The 24,982-nt window shown below is 64.5% G+C and overlaps 2 protein-coding genes across 2 annotated transcripts in view; one reads left to right on the top strand and one right to left on the bottom strand.

The window, feature by feature from the left end:
• Window positions 1-8,719, top strand: part of LOC140915484 (glutamate dehydrogenase, mitochondrial-like) — a 17,494-nt gene extending 8,775 nt beyond the window's left edge. Inside the window, exons 7-12 of the mRNA XM_073355142.1 lie at window positions 329-466; window positions 728-865; window positions 1,839-1,919; window positions 3,372-3,587; window positions 4,702-4,764; window positions 5,777-8,719. Coding sequence (XP_073211243.1) covers window positions 329-466; window positions 728-865; window positions 1,839-1,919; window positions 3,372-3,587; window positions 4,702-4,764; window positions 5,777-5,893 — 753 coding nt within the window. The 3' untranslated portion in view covers window positions 5,894-8,719. The remainder of the gene's footprint in view (window positions 1-328; window positions 467-727; window positions 866-1,838; window positions 1,920-3,371; window positions 3,588-4,701; window positions 4,765-5,776) is intronic.
• On the bottom strand, window positions 8,624-24,982 carry SNCB (synuclein beta). The gene is made up of 6 exons (XM_073355158.1): window positions 24,804-24,982; window positions 24,262-24,392; window positions 14,634-14,672; window positions 14,103-14,221; window positions 10,329-10,406; window positions 8,624-9,276 (listed from the first exon to the last, which is right to left on the bottom strand). Exons 2-6 carry the CDS (start codon window positions 24,380-24,382, stop codon window positions 9,247-9,249), a joined length of 387 nt encoding a protein of 128 aa, XP_073211259.1. The 5' UTR covers window positions 24,383-24,392; window positions 24,804-24,982; the 3' UTR covers window positions 8,624-9,246.

Raw genomic sequence — 24,982 nt, 5'->3', positions numbered from 1 at the left:
CTGTCATGACTGCACACTGTGGAAGTGATTGTGAATGCCGAGGCTGCTGCGTGACCGGTCCTTTTGTCCACAGCGGGCCACTTACAGTGCCAGAACTTGCTGAGTAGCCAGCAGCCCTCCAAAGACTGAATCTCATTACTGGCTCTTAGCCCACACGTTCCTGAGTGCCTTGCCCCTGGATACTATGAGATGGCTTTTAGGCATTTTCAAAGCCAGTAGTGCCCAGCCCCAAACACCTTAAAGGGCCCCAGTGTGGAACTCCTGGTTCGTTTTTTCATGTGTGTTTGGATTCCCCCACTTAGCGGCTCTCTGACCTCTCTTCTTGTAGGGCTTTGGCAACACGGGCCTGCACACCATGAGGTACCTGCACCGCTACGGAGCATGCTGTGTGTGTGTCGGGGAGGTGGATGGCGCTATTTACAATTCCAGCGGGATCCATCCCAAGGAACTAGAAGACTATAAGAAGGTAGGTTCAATCCAGACCCACAAAAATGTGGTCTTAATGGGGGGTGGTGTGTGAGTGTCCAGCCCAGCTCCAGATGCAGAAGAAATGTGGGGAGTGGACAGCTCCGCTCTTCTCTTCTCCTGTAGATTATGGCTCAGGTGTCTACAAACGCCAGCAGAAGCCAGCCATGGACGGGTGCTGTGGTGCAGCTGTGGGCCACTTACAGAAGGGGCTCTGCAAAGCAGCTGGCTGGGCACTGCTGAATTGGCCTTGTCATTCCAGGAACATGGCACCATAGTTGGCTTTCCCAAAGCAGAGCCTTATGATGGCAGCGTCCTCGAAGTACCTTGTGACATCCTCATCCCAGCTGCTATCGAGAAGCAGCTCACGAAAGATAACGCGCATCGGGTCCAAGCCAAGGTACGCAGTACAAAGAATGCTCCCCTTCCCCATCCAAGAGCGCCTGAAGCAACGGGAGCTGTCCCAGGTACCGGGGAGCAGAATTTGGCTCTCTGTATATAAATGACCCAGTGTAGACTGACTGTCAACATACAGCGTGCAGCTCCTTGTGCTCTGAGCCGGCCCTTCCCCTCTGCAATTGTTCAGAGGGAATATAGATAGACGGGTTCATTTGAAGACAGATAAGCATCCCCATGGTGCTGGAGCATGAGGCAGAGGTGATGAGTCGCTCTTACGGTGTCCAGGCACCAGTTGCCACGGTCAGCGTTCCTTATGGAAACCTGAGTGGTATCAAGCGTGTGTGGTGAGTCAACACCTCACGTCTCACTGTGCGGGGAGGGAGCGGGGAATTGCTAGAGCAGCCTCTTGTGCGCCTCTCAGCAAGCTAACCCTCAGCCCCAGTGCAGCCATTTGGGCCATGCCAGAGGGCAAGAAAAGGGTCAGGAAACCACTGGTGGGGAGAGACATTTCAGAGGAGGAAGGAGATCGGTATCCCCTGCACATGGGGATCTTGTCACTCTCCACTAGGCAACAAACAAATGCAGTACCTCGGGGTAGCCAGAGCATGGGCCTGCTGGCCAGGTGCAGCCCATGGAGACGACAGGTCCCAGCAGGCATGATCTCCGCCATGTGGCTCACGGTGGAGCAGGACATGCTGGAACTTGCAGTCGCTCCAGGCCCGAACTCTGCCGTCGTCTGTACTTTACACAAACTCTGGGCAGCCCTGGGTTCTGGTGAGTTACCAATCTGGCCTTCAGCTGGCGCAGGCTGAGCAGCTGCCCACTGGTACTCAGCACCCTGGGAAAGGGCTGCTGGAAATAACCCTTGTTGAGAGTAGGGAACAAGGCTGCGGCGAGTCTCCCATCGTGACCGCAGCCCTGTGTCCACCTCCTCTGGGCACTGGCTGCCTCGTGCCTTCGTTTGTGCTTCACAGATTATCGCCGAAGCTGCCAACGGCCCCACGACACCAGCGGCCCATGAGATCTTCTTGCAGAGAAATATCCTCGTCATCCCGGTACGGCCGGGGACTGTGGTCCTGCGAGTCAGCCCAGGGCGCGGGGTAAACAGGCGGGAGAACTTTCCTTTGCTCTCCCTGGCCCCATGGTGGTTCCTGCTCAGCCCTGATGCTCTAGCAAGGCATGGTTGAGCAGACTTCCCCTCCCGTGAAGGTTCTTTCCCAGCTTGGCTTGGCCAGGGCCAGGGCAGTTGCTGAGAGCTGTCAGATGGACATGATGCTGTAGGGCCAAATCCAGCCATGGCGCACAAGCGGGACTTGGTGGGAGGGTGGGCAGCATATGCTGATTCGGCAGGTGCTGCGCATGCGGAAGAGTGGCCTGCGCCGTGACGTTGTTTCGGGCTTCTGTCAGGGCTCGCTCTGGCCTAGGAGCGAGAGCCTTGCTCAGTTACGCCGCCCCGTCGTGCTACTCCCCGGATTCCCTCGCAGCGCCCAGCTCCGCTCTCTGTGCCACGGGGGCCAGGGGAACTGCCCGGTAATGGAGGCAGGGCTGAGCCCACAGGGTCAAACTTGGTTCTGACTTCCACTGGTGTAAATCCGCAGCAGCTCCGCTGGTTGCTGCGAGGTTCCTCAGTATCGATGATGGTGCTGCCCACACGAGCACCTGGTTGTGAGTGGCAGTAGCTCTCCCTTGTACCCAGCTGCATGCCAGGGAGGGGCCAGGTTTTCTGCTTTGCATTGTGCCCCGTTTCCCAGGCTGATCTCAAGTCCATTTCAGGGCTCACTGAGTTTGCCCCAGGTTTGCCCAGGGCAGTGTGACCTGCTCCCTCAAGTTTGGGCCATGAAATCCAGCTTTGTTCCCTGCACTCGGCACACATGGGGGGACTGCAGGGTCTCTCCCATGGTTGTGGCTCTATGAGAACAGGGGGGCCCTCGTCCAGGGCTTGTTTCTGCTCTGGGGGCTGGCTGCCTGGGGACAAGCTGACAGGAGTCTGCACTTCATCAGCTTCAGAACACCCGTGCAGCCAGCGTGGTGGCGACCCTTCGGTGGCAGTGGTCTGGGAGTCCCCAGGGGCTGAGTCCGTGTGGGGGCGCGTAGGGAGCAGAACAAAAGCGGGCCAGGAATGTGCCCAGGCTGCCCGGCTCTGCCCAGCTCTGTGTGAACAAACCAGATGCTCTGGATCTCTCCTCCTCCCTGGGCCTGCCTTGCAGCGTCACCGCCCCCTCCTACCTGCTGCTGGAAGCAGCCCCTGGTGCAGGTGCAGCGATTCTGGCAGGAGCCGGGTCAGCAGTCGGAAGGGGACCTAAAGCGAGGTGCTGCCTGCACGCGGTTCCCCATGTGACTCCAGTTCCTCTCCCATGAGACGGGTGGCAGGAGGAGGGAGGGACCTGCCTGCAGCCGCTGCCCTAGGATGGCTCTGGAGCGGATGTATCGGGACTCTGCTCTGTGTGTTGAGGGGCCTCCCCGCAGCCACGGGAGGGTCTATTCCATCACGGCCTCTCCCCTCGCAGGACCTGTATGTGAACGCGGGCGGCGTGACGGTTTCCTTCTTCGAGTGGCTGAAGAACCTGAACCACGTGAGCTATGGCCGCCTGACCTTCAAGTACGAGTGGGACTCCAACTACCACCTGCTGATGTCTGTCCAGCAGAGCCTGGAGCGGACCCTTGGGAAGGGCAGCGGCGAGATCCCCATCATCCCCTCTCCGGAGTTCCAGGCCAGGGTGGCAGTAAGTCGAGGCTTTGTCTGCTCTGCATGCTGCTCTGGTGCTGGCAAAAGGGCAGCCTCACTCCAGAGCTGTGGGCCAGATCCAGGCTGGTGCTGGTGCAGGGACAGAGACCTCCCTTATTGGGGTGCAGTGGGTGCTGACATGGGACAGGCCAGGACAGCTCTGAGGGCTGCCCAAGGTGTGCCCCTGCTGCAAGGGCCCGTGGGTCTTCGCAAGGGTGCAGAATTCCCTGGCTGCAGCCCTGACCCCAACTCCCCACAGAACACTGCAGCGCCTGGGGCTGCTGTGCGGGAGGCACAGAGTAGGCTTGGGGTTCCCGGGAGGACCTTATGCCAGCTCTGCAGCCCCTTTGCCCCAGTGTCACTGGTGTGGAAGGGCCCCAAGGAAAGGATGAATCGGCCCTGGGACTAGACTGTCCTGACTCCCTGAACCCTTTAAGGACAAATGGCCAGAAGGGTGAGGGATAAAAGGCAGGGCTCAGGCCGGGAAGCGCAGCCTGCAGGCCCCAGCCGGCTGAGCTTCATGGCAAAGATGGGGCTGTCGCAAGGGAGATGCTGGCCCCCTGGGCTGTAGGCAGCCCCCGCTTTGGCTACCTGGAACTCCTGTAGCCAGGGGTGTGTTGGAAACCCAGTGGTGCGGGCTTGGAGCTGGGCTCTGTACTAGTACGAGGCTGACGCCGAGGCCGTAGGGACCAGTCCTTGGAAAGGGGGGGCTGGTGCTCAAGTGGATGGGGACGAGTCGGTGTTAGAGCAACGAGAGCCCTGCAGAACTCCCAGGGTCTGGGCTTGGTTCAGGTTCAGGCTGGGGTTAGCGAGGGATGGAGCACAAGTTACAGTGATCTGAGACCTGGGCCAACCAGGTTCATGCTGGTGTAAATTGGGCGCAACCCACTGAGCCAGGGAGTGTCCCCGGAGAAGCGCCGCAGCAGCCTGCCCAGGACGACCCGGCCCACAGGGTTCACCTCATGGCCACCCAGCCTGCGCTGGTAGCCCTTCCGTGGAGCGGGCTGCCTCTCGCCCCGAGGAGGAGAGCTGAGAAGGCTGTGTCCAGCTATGCAAGGGGGGTGATGCTCAGCTCATCTCTGTCCAGGGATTCATTTGTTTTCCCCTTGCAGGGGGCCTCCGAGAAGGATATCGTGCACTCGGGTCTGGCCTACACTATGGACCGCTCGGCCCAGGTATGTGCCTCTGAGCATCAGCTATGGTGACACCTGGGGGGAACAGGTCCCTCTTCCTGACTGCCCTGGGGTCCGAGTCCTAGCCCTCTCGTTGTGCGGGTTCCGTCTAGTATTCATACGGGGCCTGCACACCTCGGCGCGCCCAGGAGCTGCTCCGAGCCGGGGCCCCGGGGATCAGTGCCAGGGCAGCAGTTTATTCCGTTCCCTTTCTTGTGGCCCCCCCCCCCCCGGGTTGTAGCCGAGTAAAGAGCTTCCCTTGGCCATGCGTCTGCACTGTTATCGGTGCAGGGCGTGAGGCCTGGGAGCTCCCAGCTGGCAGCGCAAGTGCCTCTGACCAGTTGTGATCTCAGGGCTGCTCTAACCACAGTCTTGGGGCCTGGGAGCGGCCTGGGGCTCCGGCAAGCCCCTGGGTGCTGAGTGAGGCCCCGCTGGTGTCCAGCCCCTCCCAGGCCTCACCCACGCGTGTTCTCGCTGCTGTGCCTGGATGGGGAGCAGCTGGCTGAGCAAGATGCAGCCTCACCCTGAAGTGCCTGACGGCCTGCCACTGCCGTTGTCGAGGGCTGGAAGCCGACAGAACGTCTGTGGGTAGAACTGGGTGCCGCCCAGACTGAAGGCCGAGGGGAGGTTCCCGCTGGAGATGCGCTGCCGTGGGGGGTGCCTTGTATAACCTGCCAAGGACGTGGCCCATACACAGGCCCTGGGTCCCAGTTACCAGGTGCATTAGCAGCGCTAGGATCGTTCCGTCCGAACTGCTGAGTGCAGGCTTCTCCTGCGACTGGGAGAGCCCTGCTTGGCCAGCCCGGAAAACCCCATTTTCCCAGGCACGGCCTCTCCACTGCCACTGAAACCCTGGGTCTGACCTGCCCCGGCTCACTGCTGGAGCTGCAGAAGGGATGGTCCTGGGCCCAGGCTTGCTGGCAGCTGCTGGATTTCACCGCGCCAGCCCTCCCGGTTCTCAGCCACCTGGTGTCCAGCTCAGCCCTTGTGCCTCTGCGTATTGTTTGTTTTCTAGCAAATCATGAACATGGCCACGAGGTACAACCTGGGCTTGGACCAGAGAACCGCTGCCTACCTGTGCGCCATCGAGAAGGTGTTCAGGGTGTACAATGAAGCTGGGTTCGCATACTGACGTGAGCTGTCCCCTGGCCTTGGCTCTCCCTCCCCAGGCTAAGGGCACAGCTGCCGAAAAGCTCCCGGAAAGAGACTCTCGGGGGGGCGGGGGGAGAGAAGGAGAAGTGCTGGTGGCGGGGGTCAGGGCATGTTTGTCCCTGTGGCTCCAACCTCAGCCCTCCTGCGTTGCCGAGGGAGCCGCTGCCGAGGCTGCGTTGGGGTCGCCTAGTTCTGCGAGTGCCACCATGCATTGTCTCTCCATAAACCATTTACTGGGAGCACTTAGGCGGGTTTGTTTTGCCCGATGGCAAATATGAAAAAAACCAGATGTTGAAAATAGAAAACCTCAATACTGATGTAAACGAAGAGGAAGGTTCCAGCCCATGGGCTCAGCACCAGTATGTAGATAGACCGGACCCCCTGTCATCCTGCAGCCATAGGAGGAGGTCCTGGCTCTAGAGAATGAGTATCCCCCTAACATGCAGAGCTACCAGAGCACAAGGTTAAGGACCAGCAGTAACTCTGAGTTTAGAGCCACGCTTTATAGTGCCAACCCTGGACTCCTTAACAGTGCGTTGTCCGCCGTATGTGCCCGAGTGTTGTGATTCTAGACAGACCCAGCCACCGTATGGCCCAGTGTAACTTCAGCAGTTAAAGTACTCTTGGAAGTGCTGGCATAGCTCAGGGTTTGCTGTCTTTCCTCCCTCTTTCACTGCTCTTCTGGAGAGAGAACTTTTCACACAAGTTTCTTTTCACTTTTTCCCCAAATTTCCAATTTTTCCAGACTGGGCCTTAGAAAAACCCCTGTGTTTTTCTGGGACATTTCCATCTTTTCCCCTGGACCGCGCCTTCTCTAGTCTTGTCCCCCTGAGAGCAGGTGCCCCTTGGGTGGGAAAAGGGTCCATCTGATTTTGGTAACCCCTGGGTGCCAGAACTGCCTGGCCCCATGACTGCTGAGTGGGTGTGTTGGCTGGGGGGCTGCAGGGATCTGGTAAGGGCTCCGGGTGGCTCCTGCACATGGAACCAACGTGCAGAGTCTGGCTGCTGCCTGTGTCCACCCTTGGCTGCTGGCAGGGCTTTCCCCCGGGGCCCTGTCTGCGTTCCAGGGCAGAGGGAGCCCGTTCTTGCTCTGTGGCGGGAGCTGGGGCCCAGGGCGCTGCGGGGAGCTCTGCAGGCTGGCAGAAATGCTGCAGAGGGGATTGCAAGGCAGCAGCAAACCAGTTGTGAGGTGGGGCTGTGGGCTGGTGCCCCTTCCCTTCTGTGCTGGGGAAGGTGACCAGCAGGCCTGGCTTGGGGGATGTAACTTGGGTGGGGGACCCAAGAGCGGTGGCCTCCATTGAAGTGCGAGTGCGGGCTCATTGTCCCCACCTAGGCGGGTTGCCCTGGGTTCCCCGTTTTCACAGCCTCACCCTTTCTCGGGGCTGCGCCCTGCCCTCGGGGCTGGCTGGCGTTTGCTGAGTTGGGGATGACGAGGGCCCAGAGCAGCGACCCCCGCAGGCAGGAGCTCTGAGCTGTGCGAGGGCCACGTGTGCCTCTTGCGAAGGCCCCAGCTTGGATTGTGGGTGTGAAGGCACTATCCTGTTCCTAGGTGTGGACCATAAAGGCTGCCCAGGAGTGAGAGAAGGGCCCCACCTCTGCTCCTTGTGCCTGGTGTGTTACGGCGTGTTCCTTGGGGCCCAGACCACGCAGGGTTAAGGGGGGTCCCCCCTCACACACAGCCTGTGGAGACGTACTCTTGGCACCTGGCCCCCTTGTCTGGGCACCTGCCCAGATGGCAGTGGGGTGCCGACCTCTGCAGCTTGCTGAACCCCCACCTCCTGCATCAGCATGTCCCCCCCTCTCCGGTGCCTGCGTCATGGCCTGGCAGGTGGGGTCCTGGGCAGCCCGCACCAGCCCTGAAAACCCCCTGACAGCCTCGCAGCATTCTTCTGGCCAGACCCCATTGCCCTTGTGTCTATCCACGGCCCCCTCTCCCTGAGCCCTTCAGGAGCATGTAACCCAGCCACGGGGCAGCGGCAGGGCCTAGGGGCACCAGGACTCCTGGGTTCTTGGCCTGGGTTGCTGCCGGATGCTCAGCATGTCACTGCATAGCCTCATGCCTGCTTCTCCCCCCACATTATGTAGGCGAGTCAGGCCACCTGCTTCCTGGGGCTATGCACTGTGGGGCTCCATGCACTTACAGCCCTTGGGGCTGGGGTCCCAGGCAGCCTGTCCCCGGATCTGTGAGAGCTGGGCCACGTGGTGAGGGGCCCAGAGCCAGCCCCCCACAGTGTGCACCTGGCCAGGCCCTTCCCCATAGAGCAGCTGCCCATGGGGCCTCATGTTGAGCCAGGTCCAGCCCGTCCCCATGCACCAGCCATGGGCTCTTCTGAGAGCTGGAGCAAGGTGCCTGGGAGGGGAGATCCCTGTGGGTGAGCTGAGGGGACCCTGCAGGGTGCTGACTGCATGCCCCTGGGGGCTGCTGGGGGACAAAGACACTCTGCAGCATGAGGTAGAGGCTGGGACTGGCTCTGGGGCCTCTGAACCACACTCCCCCTGCCCCTCAGGGAAGAGGCCCAGGTGAGCGTGTCCCCTAGGAGCTGGGCTCAGCATGGTGATTTGCCCGCTGGCCTCGGGCAGGGGCTTAGCTCAGAAGCCCCTGGCTGGAGGCAAGTGCCTGGCACCCCCTTGTGGGGTGTGACCCCATGCCCAGCCCTGTGGGTTACACACCATGACCCTGCCCCAGGAACAGCAGACCCGCACCAGCAGCTACAGACGAGAGCTGGCTTTATTCACGGACGGGGCAGCTGTGTCACTGGCAGCTGCCCCGAATTGCACACACAGGACGGGGGGGGGGGGATCCATGCCACATCACAACACAGCATCGGGGGGGGCCCTTGGGACGTTGTTTGGTGAACACCGACACGACAGCGGGGGGGGGCACAAGGGCATAAACGATCCAGCCGAATATCAAAAAAAGTTCCACAAAGACAGGAACAGACTCGGCGTGAGGCGTGTGCAAACGAATGTACAGCAGCCCTGGGGGCGCGCGCCGCACCAGGGTCCCGGCGGCCAGGCCGCTCGGCTGCACTAAGCATGCGGGGGACGGACACGGGGCCGGCCGGGCTTATGGCGCTGGGAGGGACGCAGGGCGACAAGCCGGGCCTCGGCCACCCAAACGGCTCCGGGCGGTTGGCCGACGAGTCCTCTGAGCACTACAGGACACGATACAGCAACACGGCCTCCGGCGGGGCCCCTGGGAGCGGGGCTGCAGGAAGAACTTGTGACTTAACGGGGTGGAGGGTCCTCACCATCGCCCCCTGTGCCGGCACCTGCCGGGGGGCACGAGGGGGTACTGTCATTATTGTGGAGGCGGCGGGGTGGGCGCGGCCATTACGCCTCCGGCTCATACTCCTGATAGTCCTGCAGAGAAGAGACCGTGCCTGGCGTGAGCTGGTGACTGGGCCGTGCCAAGGCACCCAGCTCGGCCTCACGCGGGCAGCAGCTCTGCAAGCTTGGGCCTGGCCAGGGGCCGCCCCAGGGCCCTTGCCCCCAGCGCAGGCGGGGGACCAGCTGCCCTGGCACCTCAGCAGCCACCACTGAGCAGGTCAGCAGCCCCGACTGGTGCCCTGTCGGCCCCCGGAGCCGAGGCCCGCCGGGCGCCGCGTGCTCTGACCACGCCCTGGCCCCGGAGTGGGCCCTGCTGGGGGCTGCTGTGAAGACATCAGACCAGCACCGGCCAGGCTGGGCAGTGCCTGCCATGGGGCTTTTCCTCAGGCCAGCGGGGCAATGCCCCCTCGAGCGGCCTGAGGGCACACGGGTGACATCTGTCCCAGCACAGCCTGCTCCGAGCTGGGGCTGTGACCAGGCTGGCACCTTCCCCCTCCAACAGGGCAGGGTGTGGTGTGAGCTGGTGTCGCTGGGGCTGGGGGGGTCCCACGACGCTCAGCCTGGGTGTTACCCAGCTCCCTGGGTGGGACAGTCCCGCGGTGCAGAGGGGCTGCGGAACGGGGCCTATCTATACTAGCTCCCGCCACAAAGAACTGCAGCCCCACTGGGTCCTGGCCCCCACAGCCTGCCCTGCCCAGGAGCTCCCAACGCGGCGAGGGGCTGGGGGCTTGGGGCTGGGCTCCCGTCCCTGCTCCGATGGGCCGCGTGGGAGAGAGTCCAGGGCAGGCCCGTGGCTGCGCCCAGTGCCCCAAGGTTCTGACCCCCTGGCCTGGCCCCTGGGTCAGGGCTGGGCCTGCGGAGGGGAGACCCACCAAAACGTGTCAGGGGAGGGGTCTGTGTACCCAGGGCCACACGCCGCCCAGGCCGAAGGGCTGAAGCTGCTGTGGAGTCCAGGGTGCGGGCACCAATGTGGGAGGGAGAGGGTCAGCGCTTTGTGGCTGGTGCCATGGGCCAGGCGAGCCCATCCCCCCGGCATCTGGGCTCCTGCTCTGCAGTGTCTCTCCCCCGTGCCCCTGCCCACGTACCTGGGGCGGCTCCTCGTAGTTCTCACCCTCGGGCTCTATCAGCGGCTCCTCCACGGCCTCCTGCCCGACCTCCTCAGGCTGCAGGGGAGAGGGGGGTGTCAGGGGCAGCTCCTGGGGTGCCCCACCGCTGGGCCCAGAGACGTGTGTTACTGGGCTTTGGCCAGTGCCCCTCACTCCCGACCCGCAGCCCCCTGTCAGCCCCGCCAGTGCCCCTCACTCCCGACCCGCAGCCCCCGTCAGCCCCACCAGTGCCCCTCACTCCCGACCCGCAGCCCCCCACTCCCGACCCACAGCCCCCTGCCAGCGCCCCTCACTCCCAACCTGCAGCCCCCTGCTAGCCCTGCCGGTGCCCCTCACTGCCGACCCGCAGCCCCGGCTATCCCACCCCAGGGCTCCCTCACTCCTGACTGGGCTCTGACTGACGCATGGTTACTAATGGATTTCCGGGGGCAGCAGGTGCATCTTGGTGCTGCTCAGTCTCTATCTGGCTGGGGGGCTGCAGGCTTGGCCCCCCCTGGAGCTTGCAGGCGGCAGGCCACATGCCCGTGTGCTCCCTCCCTAGAGCTCCCGGCTCGGGGACGCCCGGTGCCAGGTACGTGCTGCCCCTCCCAGGGCGCAGCCGCTCCCTTTTGTGGAGGTGCCCAACCCCCTCTGCTCAGGCCTGGGCTTCCAGTTCGATTCCAGAGGGTGGATGGGCCCCAAAGCCCCAGCAAGTGTGGGGACCTGCCCCTCCTCCAGGGCCCAGGGCAGAGGGGTGGGGGGCAGCAGGGCTCTGGGGGCCAGGGGTGGGGGGGCAGAGGAGGGGGGGTGGCAGCACTAGGGTTCTGGGAGGCAGAGGGGTGGGGGAGCAGCAGGGCTCTTGGGGGCCCCAGGGCTCTGGGGGACAGGGGTGGGGGTGGGGGAAGCAGGGCTTTTGGGGGCAGGGGTGGGGGCACCAGGGCTCTGGGGGATGGGGGGCAGAGGTGTGGGGGTGGGGTGGCACCAGGGATCTGGGGCCAGGAGTCAGTGGGGGGGGGGCAGGAACACCCATGGGGGGTGCAGTTTAGGCCATTTGTTGCTCTCCTTTGTGCTGTATGTGGGCCCCAGGGCATTGTGGGTAATAAGGCACACCACTGGCCCAGCAGGGAGCCCATGGGCCAGCCCTGCCCCTGCCAGCCCCCCCATGCCCAGCCCCGTGCAACTGAGCGAAGGCACCGGCCCGGCCCCACCGGTCTCCGGGTTCCGCAGCCCGGAGCTTGGCTGGTTGAGGGGGCGGCTGGGCCCTGCCCGCGGTGCTGCAAGGAATGGGGGGCAGAGGGGCTGGGGGCAGTGCTGGGCACCAGGCTCCTGGTGCTGACATGGGTTGTGGGGGGGGAGCCAGGATGGGCCATGCCCTCTGGGCCCCTGGGCTCCAGCCCTGGCTGGCTGCCCCATGCTGGCCTGTGTGACGGGTTTGGGCTCCTCGGCCAGGGGGCAGCACCCCTCACAGCCTGGTCCTGCTGACCCACAAGGGGTCCAGCTCCACCCGGCGGCTGGGCCTGTGCAGAGCCCCCTGCCTGCCCCCTCGGGCCCCAGGGGCCCTGTGCTGGGGCTCGCTGCCCTGCCCCCAGGAGCGGCTCAGCCACGTCCTCCCCTGCCCTGCCTGCGGAGCTGCCCGCTGCCCTGGCCTCCTTGTTTCCGCTGTTGCTATTTTCGGATAAGCTGGAAGCGAACAGCTCATTGTGGCAACTCGGCTTGCGGAGGCTGCAGCTGTCGGGCACCTCACGGCTCCAGTGAGAGCAGCCACGGCAGTGCCCGTCCCTGCACGAGCACACACCCACGCACGGCCTTTACACGTACACGTCCCTGCACGAACACACACCCACGCACGGCCTTCACACGCACACGTCCCTGCACGAGCACACACCCACGCACGGCCTTTACACGCACACGTCCCTGCACGAGCACACACCCACGCACGGCCTTTACACGCACACGTCCCTGCACGAGCACACACCCACGCACGGCCTTTACACGCACACGTCCATGCACGAGCACACACCCACGCACGGCCTTCACACGCACACATCCATACACGTCCCTGCACATGCATGTGACAAAGTGGGACTGTTCTTAATGTTTCCTCTGAATAGTGTGGGGGTGCCTCAGTTTCCCCTAGGCAGTTCTTAAGTATCTAGGGGGTGGGGTAAGGGTGTATGATCATTGCAGAGCCCTAGAGGGCAGGTGTGGGCAGGGGTCTGGACACAGACAATGGCCGACACCCTGTTTCCTGGCAACTGATGGCCTGGGCCTTCCCCCCTGCAAGGTGAGAGCTAAAGGGCTGGAGAACAAAGGAATCCGGTGACCTCCTGGCCCAGGGAAAGGAACAAAGCCCAGAGGAGGAGGGGCTGGAGGGAGTTTCAGTTTGGGGCTGGCTGGGGACGAGGAGTGAAGGGCAGACGGGGTTGTCTGGCTCACTGCCCCCCAAATGGACCCAGCTGAGGGGTCCTGTTCTCTGCACCTACAAGCTCTGTGTTAGACCATGTTCCTGTCGTCTGATAAACCTTCTGTGTTACTGGCTGGCTGAGAGTCACGTCTGACTGCAGAGTTGGGGGGCAGGACCCTCTGGCTTCCCCAGGACCCCGCCTGGGCGGACTCGCTGGGGGAAGCGCACGGAGGGGCGGAGGAGGCTGAATGCTCCGAGGTCAGACCCAGGAAGGTGGAAGCCGGGGGAGCTGTGTGTCCTGCAGACAGGCTGCTCCCCGAGAGGAGACTTCCCCAGAGTCCTGCCTGGCTTCCTGGGGAGCAGTTCCCGAGCATCGCCCGGGGACCCCGTGACAGTGCACACACCCACACACGGCCTTTACATGCACGCACACGTCCATACATGTCCCTGCATGTACACACCCTTCCAAACACACATGTCCACGTACACACATGCCCACATACATCCATGCACCCCCCTGTGCACGCATCCCAGCGCATCCCTTCTCCACCGGCTGGGCACCACCCACGCACCCACTCAGCAATTCCCTGCCAGACAGCGGTGGTGCCATCCTGGCCTCCCACCCAGCCGCGACAGGGGAGTCACCCACTCAGCGAAGGGCCGCCTGCTTCTCTTGCTACTTCCCAGCCGGCCAGGCCTCGCTCACCCCGCCCCGGCTGGGTTCAGCTGCAGGGGAAGCCAAACCAGCTGCACTGAGGGGCTCATTGTCTGCAGGCAGCTGGGCAGCCTGGCTGGGGCTCACAGGGGCTCAACCCGATTGGCAGTTGGACTTTCCACCTTCCAGAGGCTTGCCCCCCTGGCACAGACTGGGCCCTGCTGCACCTGGGGAACTCCCTGCCACAGGGCAAGCTGGCCCTTGACCTGTGCCAGGTCAGCTGCCCCCCACTGGGCTCCAGAGAGGGCATCTGGGCCTAGCGGGAAGGAGGCAGCGAGGAGCTCGGGGGAAGCTGGTGAGAACTGGCCAGAGCTGGGAGCCCCTGAGAAGCGGGAGGCTGGGGCAGGTCTCCCTGGAGAAGGGGAGGCTCCTGTTTGGTCGGGGAGCTGGAGTGAGAGGGTGGATCCCCTGAGCAGGGGTGGGGAGGCAGAGGGGAATGGGAAACCGGCTTCTGGGGAATTACGGCAGCGGTGCCCGGGGTGTGTGTGTGTGTAACACCCCTGAGATGATGTTCCTTTTCATGGGCAGAAGACAGGGGAAACTGAGGCAGGTGCAGTGGGCAGGGCCTGACAGCCACCCTGTGGACGTGGGTGCAGAACCCCACTGGTCCCCCTGCAGAGGCGGCAGCCCCCGGCTCGCTGCAGGGGACACTCACCTTCAGGTCAGTGGGGAACTCCTCCTTCTTGACCAGGCCGGTGGCAGCCGCGATGTTCCCGGCCCCCGAGATGACGGCTCCTCCCAGCTGGGATGCCTGCTCCTTGGTCTTTTCAGCCACTGGAAGAGGCAGGCAGAGCCGCGTTACAGGGCCCAGCCTGGGGGTGGCGCCCCTCGGCTGCCAGGCAGGGCCCGGCTGGGGCTAGTACTTGGGGGGCCTGGCTCCCGGGCCTGTGCTCGCACTCCTAGCCCCAGCGAGCTTGAGGGGGTCAGGCACCTCCCCTCCACCCCTGTGTGTGCCTGGGGGGCAGACTCATCCCGCCCCCCCACCAGGCTGGGGCCATGAGGCGGCCTGAGACCGTTCCTCCCAGCTGGGTTTCAAGCCCTGGCCCAGCAGCTCCCAAGCCCGTGTTCTGGCCCCCGTTACATAAGGGGCTTTGGGCCGGTGACATCACAGCCGCCGATAAGCCTGAGCTCGTTAGTGCAGCCGCCCACGCGTGGCACTGGGCTGGGGGACTCGAGCAGCTGGTACCTGAGCTGACGCCTTGCACCACGCCCTGGGTTTTGCTTCCTAGAGAGAGCGAGAGAGAGGAGGGGGTTAGAGGGGCCGGTGCCAGGCGGGGCCGTCTGGGGCTGCCCGCGGAGGGACCGTGGTGTCCGTACGGGCATGTGGGGCAAAGCCCTGGCTGCAAGTGCACAGCATAGGGGTCCCCCGCACAGCCCTGCTGATGCCCTTCGCCCCGAGCCCGCACCCCCTGCAACCAGCCCACGGCTCCTTCAGCCCCACGGCACGGCAGCCTGGCCCCACCTGGGACAGTGGGAGAGCGCAAGGTGCAGCCGCCTGGCCCAGTCCCTCGCTGGTCCACGCTGGGCGTGCCAGGCTGGCTCACGCCAGCACCCCCTCTGTGGTGGGCTGGGGGGGCTGGCTGCAGCTGGGGCAACCAGCCCTTGTACTGCCGCCCCCCGACACACACACCACCCCTCACCCCAGAGGCCCTGGTCTCTCCGCCGAGATGCTGGCATCTCCCTGGGGATACCCCATGGGGAGGCGCCAGGGCGGGGGCAGGTTGGGGGTTCCTGGCTGTCCCAGGGGTGCCCTGCACACATGATGTCCGCACCCTGCGGCGGGGGGCATGCACTGAAAAGGGCTGACATTGCCAGGGAGGCAGCTGGGGTCTGGCCAGGACTCACCCCCACCCTGCTCTGGGGTGGAGGCTGCTGCTGCAAGGGGGAGCCGTGGGGGTGCAGGGGGTGCCCTGGCCTCTGGATACTGCTCACCCAGCTTCCTGCGCAGGCCAGCCCAGGGGGGACGATGGTTTGGGGGTCTGTTGCTAGGAGAATTGCCGTATCAGGCCTGCCCCTCTGTAGGGGTGACCCCAGTGGCTAGCAGGGGAGTGCTGAGGGAGGGGATCCGGGGAGCCCTTCCCACTCTGGGCTGAGGGCCGGGGGGTTCTGGAGCAATGGACGGATATTGGGGGGAAGGGGGGCAGGACAGATGCGTGGGGGAAAGGAACTGACTGGCCGGCCAAGGCCACAGAAGGCAGCCAGGGCTGAGCGACTCCATGAGGGAGAAGCTACCCAGCCTGTGGACATCTGCCAGGGCAGGGTCCCTGGCTGAGCCCCGCTGGCCCCCAGGGACCCCACAGGGCCGTTAGTGCCCGTGTTTTCGGGGAAGCCGTGCGCCCTGTGCACAGAGTGTGCGACGCCGTGCGGGCGAGGTGTTCCCCCGCGCGCCCTGTGCACGGAGCATGCAAAACAGCTGAGTGCGAGAGCCAGAGGACTGTGAGAGACAGCGAGAGCCCGAGAAAGAGCTGCAGAAGCAGCAGCAGCATGAACTGGCGGTGGGGGAGCGGAGAGGCCTAGGGGACCTCCCCGGGGTGAGTGGGGATAGACCCCGGGGGGCCAGTTCCGCAGGGAACCTCGAGACTAAATTGCTGCCCCTGGTTAAGGGGAGGGGGGGTGGATGCCACCTCACTGCCTTTGAGCAGGCTGGCGATTTGAACCAGGGGGACCCTGCGGAAAAGCCCCGGTGTCTAGCTCCCTTGCTGGGTCCCAAGTCCATAGACTCCATCAGCCAGATGGGTGGGGAGGTGGACAGGCTCCCACTCCTGACCCCAACCTCTATGTCTGGGTGGAGTCTCCTGGGGTCAGGCCCCTCGGACCCCCAGTGGGAGAGGAAGGTGATGGTCAATGGGGAGACATTCCTGGGGTGGCGAGATCCTGGGACGGAGAGAACTGGTGTCAGGCCCTGGGTGGTGCAGCCTCAGAGGCTGAGGGGCTGTGTGAGCTGGGTGAGGGTCCCAGGGATGAAGCCCCTCGCCTTGCCTATGGCCCAGATTCCTGTGCAGACCCAGGAGGGGTCGGGCTGGCTGGCTGTTGGGGTTCTCCAGGATACCAGCTGCGAGACCCTGTTGTGGGGTGACTGTGTCTCTTTGGGACAGGATCCAGGCCCTGCTCCTGTAACTGCCGAGGGTTTGAATTTGAATCCAGGGAACCAATTGGGGGAGAGGGAAACGGTCAGTGAAAATGCAGATGACCTGGCTGGCAGCGGGGAGGAGCTGCTAGGCTCAGGCTACCTGCCTGCCTGGAACCAGACCCCTGGGGCTGGGTGGGACAGAGAGATGCTCCCTACCCCCTTGCACACTGGAGAGGGGGCTCCCGCTGGCTCTGAAGCTGTAAGGAGAGCAGAGAGCTCGCTGCCTACCCCACTGGGACAGCAAGGGCAGCGCTGAGCCAGGGGGGAGGTAAGACCCCAGCTGAGGGGGGGGACCCACAGGCAGGGCAGGTTGGCTACCAACCAGGTTTGCCTGGTCCAGAAGCGCTGCTGGGAAGTGATCCCACGGCAGGGAGGGAGCAACCAGGGACAGGGCTCAGCGGGGCTGTGACCCCAGGCCCAGCCCGCGAGAGGGAGCAGGTCCCGCTCCCTCCCCCAGCAGCTGAATTCCAGACCGAGCTGCGGGAGGATCCCTCCTTGGAGGGGCTGAGGGGACTTGCTGGCCACAGGCTGCAAACCCCCGTGGGGAAGGCTGCAGGGACAGATTGCCGTGGGAGAAGGGGTTCCTGTACCGGGAAGGGGCTCCCCCAGGGGAAGTAGAACCGTGGGGGATCAGGAGGCCACTGGGGGTGCCCCAGAAGTATCACCGCAGGCTCTTGTACCTGGCCCACGATGTCCCTCTCTCGGGACACCAGGGGATCCAGGCCCCAGGAAGCCGTGACTGGCCCGGAGTCTGGGACACAGCCCGGCAGCACGGCAGGTCCTACGACCCTGGCCGGGGTGGGGGGAAGGCCGGGATAAGGGTGAAGCCCCCTTGAGACCCCTGCCCATCACAGGGGCACCTTTCCAGAAGGTGGCCATGGACAGAGTGGGGCCCCTCAGCAAGGCAACCCAGGCAGGGAAGAAATACGTTCTGGTGGTGATGGATTTCACCACCCGCTACCCAGGGGCGGGGGCTCTGCCCTCCACCGAGGCAGACACCAGGCAGACGCGCTGCTGACCATCTTCAGCAGAGGGGGAGTCCCCAGCGGGGTCCTTACAGACCAGGGGTCCAATGTCCTGTCACCCGGCTCCAGGGCTGGTGGGAGAAATGGGGGGTCTGGCCCACCTGGGCCTCTGCAGGTGACCCTCCATCCCGCGGGCTGGTGGAGAGAGTCTATGGGGCCCTGGGGATGATGCTGAGGGCTTTTATGAATCAGCATCCGCAGGACGGGGACAAGCACCTGCCCCACCTGCGGTACGGGGAAGTGCCCCAGGAATCCACCGGGTTCTTCCCTTTCGAGCTGCTGTGTGGGAGGAGAGCGAGGGGACCCTGGATCTGGTAAGGGACAGTCGGAAGGAGAACGGGGAAGACCCCCTGGTGGATCTCTTCCCTGAGGTGGGAGCCAATTCTCCCATCAGGTGTCCCCCGTTCAGAGTCACTGGGAAAACAGCTCAGAGCCTGGAGAGAGAGGTCAAGGACATGCTGGCTTTAGGGGTGATCCATCTGTTCAGCAGCCCATGGGCCTCAGCCATGGGGCTGGTCCCCAAGAAAGACGGGTCGATCTGATTCTGTGGGGACTATCAGAAGCTTAATGCCATCACCGTGTCCGATGCCTATCCCAGGCCTAGGCCTGGGGAGATTCTAGACAAGCTGGGGGGGGCTCATTACCTCCCTACTATGGATCTCCCCAAAGGTGACTGGCAAGTTCCTGGTCCTGCCTTTTGACCTCGAGGGGGCGTCGGCCACCCTCCAGCGCCGGGTGGATCGGTCACTGAGAGGGTGGGAGAACCTGGCCCTGGCGTCCATTGATGACATCTGTGTCTTTAGCCAGATCTGGGAGGAACACGTGTCCCAGGTGAAGAGGGTGCTTGGGCTGCCCCAAGGAGGCAGAACTGATGGTAAAAGCTGGAAAGTGTAAGGTGGAGACAATCAGAGATTGGTCCGTTCCCCAGATCAAGAAACAGGGCTAGGCCTTTACCGGGATGGTGGGGTACGACCAGAGGGTTGTACCCCACTTGAGCTCCCCAGCTACCCCCATCACTGAGCTATGTAAGAAGGGGAAGCCAGACAAGGTGGTCTGGACTGAGCCGTGCCAGGGGGCTCTCTGTGTGCTGAAGGAGGCCCTAATCCAGGGCTCGGTAAATCTGGTAAACCTGGACAGTGCCAAGCCCTTTTCAGTGTTCACCGACGCCTCAGACGCAGGGCTGGGTGCGGTGCTGATGCAAGTCGATGCTAAGGGAGGGGAGACACCCCATCGGGTACCTGAGCAAGAAGCTGCTGCCCCAGGAGTGGAATTACGTGGCCATAGAGAAGAAATGCTCACCTGTGGGGCAGGCCCTAAAGAAGCTGCAGCCGGATCTATGGGGCGGTGCTTTGCAGTGTCTACTGACCCCTCTGCCCCGACGTGGCTGCATCCAATGAAAGGGGCTGATGCCGAGCGGCGGGGGACAGAGACACATGGCCAGAGGGTGGCCAAGGTCAAGATGGGGGCTCCTAACCAAAAGAGCCCGAATCACAGTCCTCCAGTCTGGAGCACTGGGAGAAGACCTGTTCCCAGTTTGGGGGTTGTGGGGTGGCAAATGGGCACTGGCAGCATAAACATTCCCACATGAGGCCTGCGAGTGCCATTGAGCACAGCCGACCTAAGGGACGGTGTAACTCCCACCAAGGAACGGGACAGATGCTGCGGCATCCATGGAAATGTTGGTGGCTTCAAACTTCCCCAGGTCACCGGCTAAAGTGACCCTGTTCAGTTTGGTCTCGAAAGGGGGAGAGATGTGACAAAGTAGGAATGCTCTTAATGTTCTTTCTGGATACTGTGAGTGCCTCAGTTTCCCCTATGCAGTTCTTAAGTATCTAGGTGGGGGGATCAGGGGGTGTGATCGTCGCAGAGCCCTAGAGGGCCAGTGTGATGATGTCGGCACAGAGAATGGTCAACACCCTGTCTCCTGGCAACTGATGGCCTGGGCCCCTCCTCTGCAAAGATGCCAACTGAAGGGGTTGGAGAACAAAGAGATCAGGTGGCCTCCTGGCCCAGGAAAGAGACAAAGGCCAGAGGAAGGGCTGGAGAGTTTCAGTTTGGAGCTGGCTGGGGAAATGGAGGGAGGCCCAGATGGGGCTCTAGCCTTCCTGCCCCACAAGGTGGACCTGACTGAGGGGTCCTGTTTCCTGTACCTACAAGCTCTGTGTTAGATCATGGCCCTGTTATCTAATAAACCTTCTGTTTTACTGGCTGGCTGAGAGTCACATCTGACTGCGGAGTTGGGGGGCAGGACCCTCTGGCTTCCCCAGGACCCCGCCTGGGCGGACTCGCTGTGGGAAGCACACGGGGTGGGTGGGGGGGGCAGAGGAGGCTGAATGCTCCAGGGTCAGACCCAGGAAGGTGGAAGCCGGGTGAGCTGTGTGTCCTGCAGACAGGCTGCTCACAGAGAGGAGACTTCCCCAGGGTCCTGCCTGGCTTCATGGGGAGCAGTTCCAGAGCATCGCCCGGGGACGCCAGGACACCAGCCCTGAGCTAGGAGCTAGGCAGCCAGGACCCGGGGGGCAGCTCAGGTGGGTGCTAGATCCATCTGCACCCCAGGAGCCTAGGAACTCCCAGGTTGGGGCACTGGCCAGCAGTCTGAGTGGCTGGGAGGGGGTGTTGTGGGGAAGGGGAGCTGTGGGAGGGGGGTGCTGTGGGGAAGGGGGTGCCATGGGGAAGGGGCGCCATGGGAGGGGGCACTGTGGGGAAGGGGGGACATCGTGGGGAAGGGGAGCTGTGGGAGGGGGGCGCCGTGGTGCTGCTATGGGCGGGGGGCGGGCGGGGGCATTGCAAAGCCAGTGCTGGCGGACCCCAAAGCACCACCGCAGGACAGCGGCCCCTGGGCTGGGCTGGGGGCAGTTTCTGAGCAGAGATCAGCCCAGGCAGGCCCGGCCCCCCATGTGCTGGAAGGCAGAGCCCAGGGACCAGGCTGCGATGCTCAGCCGGGGCTCCAGGGCACGACCCTGGGAGCATCCAGCCACGGCGTGAGACAGGCCCCGTACGGAGCAGACGGGCTTCCCAGGCGCCCGCTGTGGTGAAGCTGGAGCTGCAGGGGCAGGTTTGCCGTAAAACTGACTTGGAGCCTGGGGCCAGGGGAGGAGCCTGAACAAGACTCAGACAGCGCCACCCTCCCGAGCCTGAGGAGACCAGACTCTGCCCAGCTGGACGCTTCAGGGATGCCTGCTGGTGCCTGCAGTGGGATTCTGCTCATGCCCAGCGCGAGGACAGTCCCACAGCACAAGGAGGGGCCAGCGCCGCACCCAGGAGGTGCGGTGCTGGCCTGGCAGAGGCTGCCCTACGTGGCATCTGTGGGAAGAGGACGCGAGGGAACGCAGGGTCCCCGCTGCCCTGGGTCCAAGGCTGGGTGGGGGCAGTTCTAACGCAGCAGAGAGTCACTTACAATGTCTGACACCGGACTCAGGCTGTCCTGACGTGACTGAACTGGGAGCAATCCCACGGGCATCGAGGGGCACCCGTCCTCACCCGCTGGGAATCCCAGCTCGCCCGCCAGGGTTAATAATGGATTCACGGGGCATGTCTGTGATAGAGGGGGGCAAGCCCTGGCTTTGCCAGGTCACATGGGGTAGCAGAAACATCAGTGTGAAGAGCAAAGCGTTTATACCCCCAGAGCTCGTTAGCATCTGCAGGGCAGAGCCCCACGGACTGAGAGACCAGAACCTCAGTGCCAATGTCCAGCAGGATCCTTGAGCCAGAGACAACAAATGCTGGGGTAAGAGACAGAAGAGCTGAATGCCTGAGGCTGCCAAGAGCCTAAGGCCATAGCTGTGAAAGGGGAACTGCCCTGTGCAGCGCAATTCCAAGGCCCATGGCTCTGGGGGACCCTGCCAACCTGCCCCACGGGGACAGAAGGGCCCAAGCAGATACTCCTCAGCTGCTGGGGTGCCGATGGTGGGGAGAGAGATGGACCCCTGCAGTTGCCAAGGGGAGTGGCATGGGGCCGTGGTGCAGGGATGGAGGGTCTGGGGCTCCCAGTGCTTGCCCCATGGGTGCCCTGAGGGGCTGAGCTCCAGGCTGCCCCCTGCTGGGGCCAGCCCAGAGGAACTGCTCCTCGCCCCACTCCTGAATCCTCCAGGAGTGCACTGGACAGGAGACCCAAGCTGCCGTGATTGGCCACGCAGGTCACGTGGGACTGGTGCAGCCCCTGGCTGGGCGTACGGGATTCGCGGGAAGCAGGGATTGCCCGCGATGGCTGCCCCATGTGCCCCATTTCCTGCCCTGCCCCAGAGCTGTGGCTGGGACCTGTGGAGGTGGGAGAGGCCACAGGCTAACATCTCCCTTCCTTTCTGCTCCCCCAGCCCTGCCGGTGCCCCTCAGTCCCGACCTGCAGCCCCTGCTACACCAGCCCTGCGCCCCCTCCCTCACCCAGCGCTCCTCCCCGCTCCCTACAGCACCCCCTGCTGGGAGCAGCTGGGAGCACCTCATCCAGCCAGCTCTCCTACCCCACGTAGGGGCACTCCCGCTGGGAGATGTGGGCAGAGGGATCTCGGTCTCCCTGGCGTGGGCTGTGGGGCAGCTGTTTGTTCCTCTCCCCTCCAGCTCGTCAGGACTAAATCAAGTCCCTCCCCAAAGTGGCCTCCTCTGGGCCCTGCGCCATGCGCCTGCAGGGTCTCTGCCCAGCTTGAGGGGCAAGAGGTGCCAAGCTGTGGTGGGGCAGGCTTTCACAAGCTGAGCCCCCTGGGTGCGCACTCAGCCCTCAGCCCCCCTGACAGCCCCTTGGCCTGCTGGGCATGAATCCCCATGAGCAGAGCCCGGGCAGGGGGCTGACTTGGGAATTAGACTGAGCTGCCAGGATCTGAGCCCACCCCTGGGGCGGGGGGTGGGGTGGGGGGAGCAGTACCAGAGCAGGACACCCCTGCGGCGGGGAGGGGGCTGGTCTGGGAGTGACTGGAAAGCAGCCCTGCCAGGGACTTCATGCTCCCCAGCCCAGGAGGCTTTGGCTGCCGGCTCCCCATCAGAGCAATGCCCCGCTCTGCACAGAGCGTGGGGGGCTGAGCCCTTAGCTCCTCATTCCCCCAGCCTGGCTCACCCTGACTCGAGCACTTAACAGCAGCGCCTCCCTCTGGGCCAGGCCAGGACTGGAGCCGCACCCAGCACGGCTGCCCCGCTCCCCACAGCGCCCCCTGCAGGGAGAGGCTCAGACCGCAGTAGCTGGGAGCACCCCCCAGCGCCCCCCACAGGGTCGTTCACTAACCGCGGGAGGATCTAGGGCATGGGAGTTGGAGTCCCCTGCCCCTCGGCCGTTCAGTCCGCGTGTCCACCAAGCAGCTTTCCTGGCCCTCATCCCCCCACGGCCGAGCGGCGTCACCACGAGCCCCCGGGCCCTAACGGAGAGCTTCCCCCGTACAGCCTGGGCCGGCCAATCCACAGCAACGGGGCCAGGTCCGGAGCTGGGGCAGGCAAGGAGCAGCAGGCCCCAGGCACCCCGTCATGGCCCGATCCTCAGCACATGGGGAGCTGCTGCTTCCCGGCCGGCGGGGACAGGCCAGGGCAGCGAATGCGGGTACTGAGGAGCTCTGTGGGGCCCTGGGCACAGGGGGCTCTTGGCTCTGTGCCAGTCTGAGCGGCCTGAGCTTTGCAGGGGGGATGCGGGCACCAGCCAGCCAAGACAGAGCGCACCTCCTGCCTACGGCCTGGGCGCCAGCAAGCCCCCCTGCCAGTGCCCCCCAGGGCCCCAGGCCCATCAACCGCTGAGCTGCCCAGAGCACCTGGCAGCTGCCCCTGTCTCAGTGGGGGGAGCTCCAGGCACACACGTGGCCGAGACCTGGGCCTGGCATTTCACTGGGGGACCGGCAGGCTCCATGGGTCGCCCTTGGAGATGGGGGCAGCTGTGGGCGACGTTCCCGGGCCTGGGGCCCCCTGGCTCTGGCATCCTGTTCTTTGCCCAAGGGCTGAACCTCCCCCGCCCAGCTCCAGTGCCTGGGCTCCGCCTGGCCTGCTGCTCCCAGCGGCTGGCAGGGCGGGGAGCCCCCGGCACCCCCAGGGCTGGATGCAGGCACTGGGCCTGCCCCTGCCCCAGAGCTGTGGGCAGAGCCTCACCTACCTGCCCCATCCATTGCCCCAGGCTGCTGCCAGCCTGCACCCCTCCACTGGGCTCTGCGCACCCACAGCTGGGGTGGTGCCCAGCCCTGGCTCTGCCAAGCCCCTGCAGCCTTACCCGCACACAGCCCCCCCACCCTTACCCGCGCACAGCGCCCCCCACAGCCTTACCCATGTACAGCGCCCCCCCACCCTTACCCGCACACAGCGCCCCCCACACCCTTACCCGCGCACAGCGCCCCCCGCAGCCTTACCCGCGCACAGCGCCCCACCCTTACCCGCACACAGCCCCCCCACCCTTACCCATGTACAGCACCCCCCCACCCTTACCCGCACACAGCCCCCCCACCCTTACCCATGTACAGCCCCCCCCACCCTTACCCGCACACAGCCCCCCCGCAGCCTTACCCATGTACAGCGCCCCCCCACCCTTACCCGCACACAGCCCCCCCACCCTTACCCATGTACAGCCCCCCCCACCCTTACCCGCACACAGCCCCCCCGCAGCCTTACCCATGTACAGCGCCGCGCACAGCGCCCCCCGCAGCCTTACCCATGTACAGCCCCCCACCCTTACCCGCACACAGCGCCCCCCGCAGCCTTACCCATGTACAGCACCCCCTCCTTGGTCTTCTCCGCAGCCTCCGCCACCCCCTGCTTGGTCTTCTCCGCCGCAGCCACCACCCCCTCCTTGGCCTTGGACAAGCCCTTCATGAACGCGTCCATGGCGGCGGCTCTGCACGGAGAGAGACCCGCAAGATGGCTCCGGGAGCCGGACCGCTGCCCGCGGTGCCCACAACCCCCCCGTGCCATGGCACCCCGGGCACAGCTGTACCCCCACCCCGCGGCGCAGGGAGCGGCTCCTCCCGGGCGCACCCCGCCTGGGGCCGCTGGGGGGGGCGGGCCGACCCCCCCCGGCCCGGTTCCGAGCGGAGCGCCCCAGATCTCGGCTCCCCGCTCCATGGCCCGCCGCCCCCCGCCCGGCTCCGTGTCCTTGAAACGCAGGAAGGATGCAAAGAACCGCGGGGAGGGGGGGGCAGCTCCGCAGCAGGGGCACAAGCCAGGCGGCTCCCGGGGGACGGGGGCAGGTGCCGGCCGGGGCCAGGGGGGTCCCTGCCCCCCGCGATGAGCGGCCCGCCGGGCTCACCTGCAATCGGCGATGGCGCTGGGCTCAGCGCGGCTCTGCCATGGAGCGCTTCGCCCTGCTGAATATTGCGCTGCGCCGCGCCGCCCCTCCTCGCTGCCCGGATGAACGGGGACCCGCAGGCCGGTCCCCGGCCTGGCTCTGGCGGGGGCGGGGGCTCCCACAGCGCCGGGGGGAGGGGC

This window comes from Lepidochelys kempii, chromosome 8 (genome assembly GCF_965140265.1).
Source record: "Lepidochelys kempii isolate rLepKem1 chromosome 8, rLepKem1.hap2, whole genome shotgun sequence".
In the NCBI taxonomy this organism is placed as follows: Eukaryota; Metazoa; Chordata; order Testudines; family Cheloniidae; genus Lepidochelys; species Lepidochelys kempii.
This window is presented reverse-complemented; position numbering and strand designations above follow the sequence as displayed.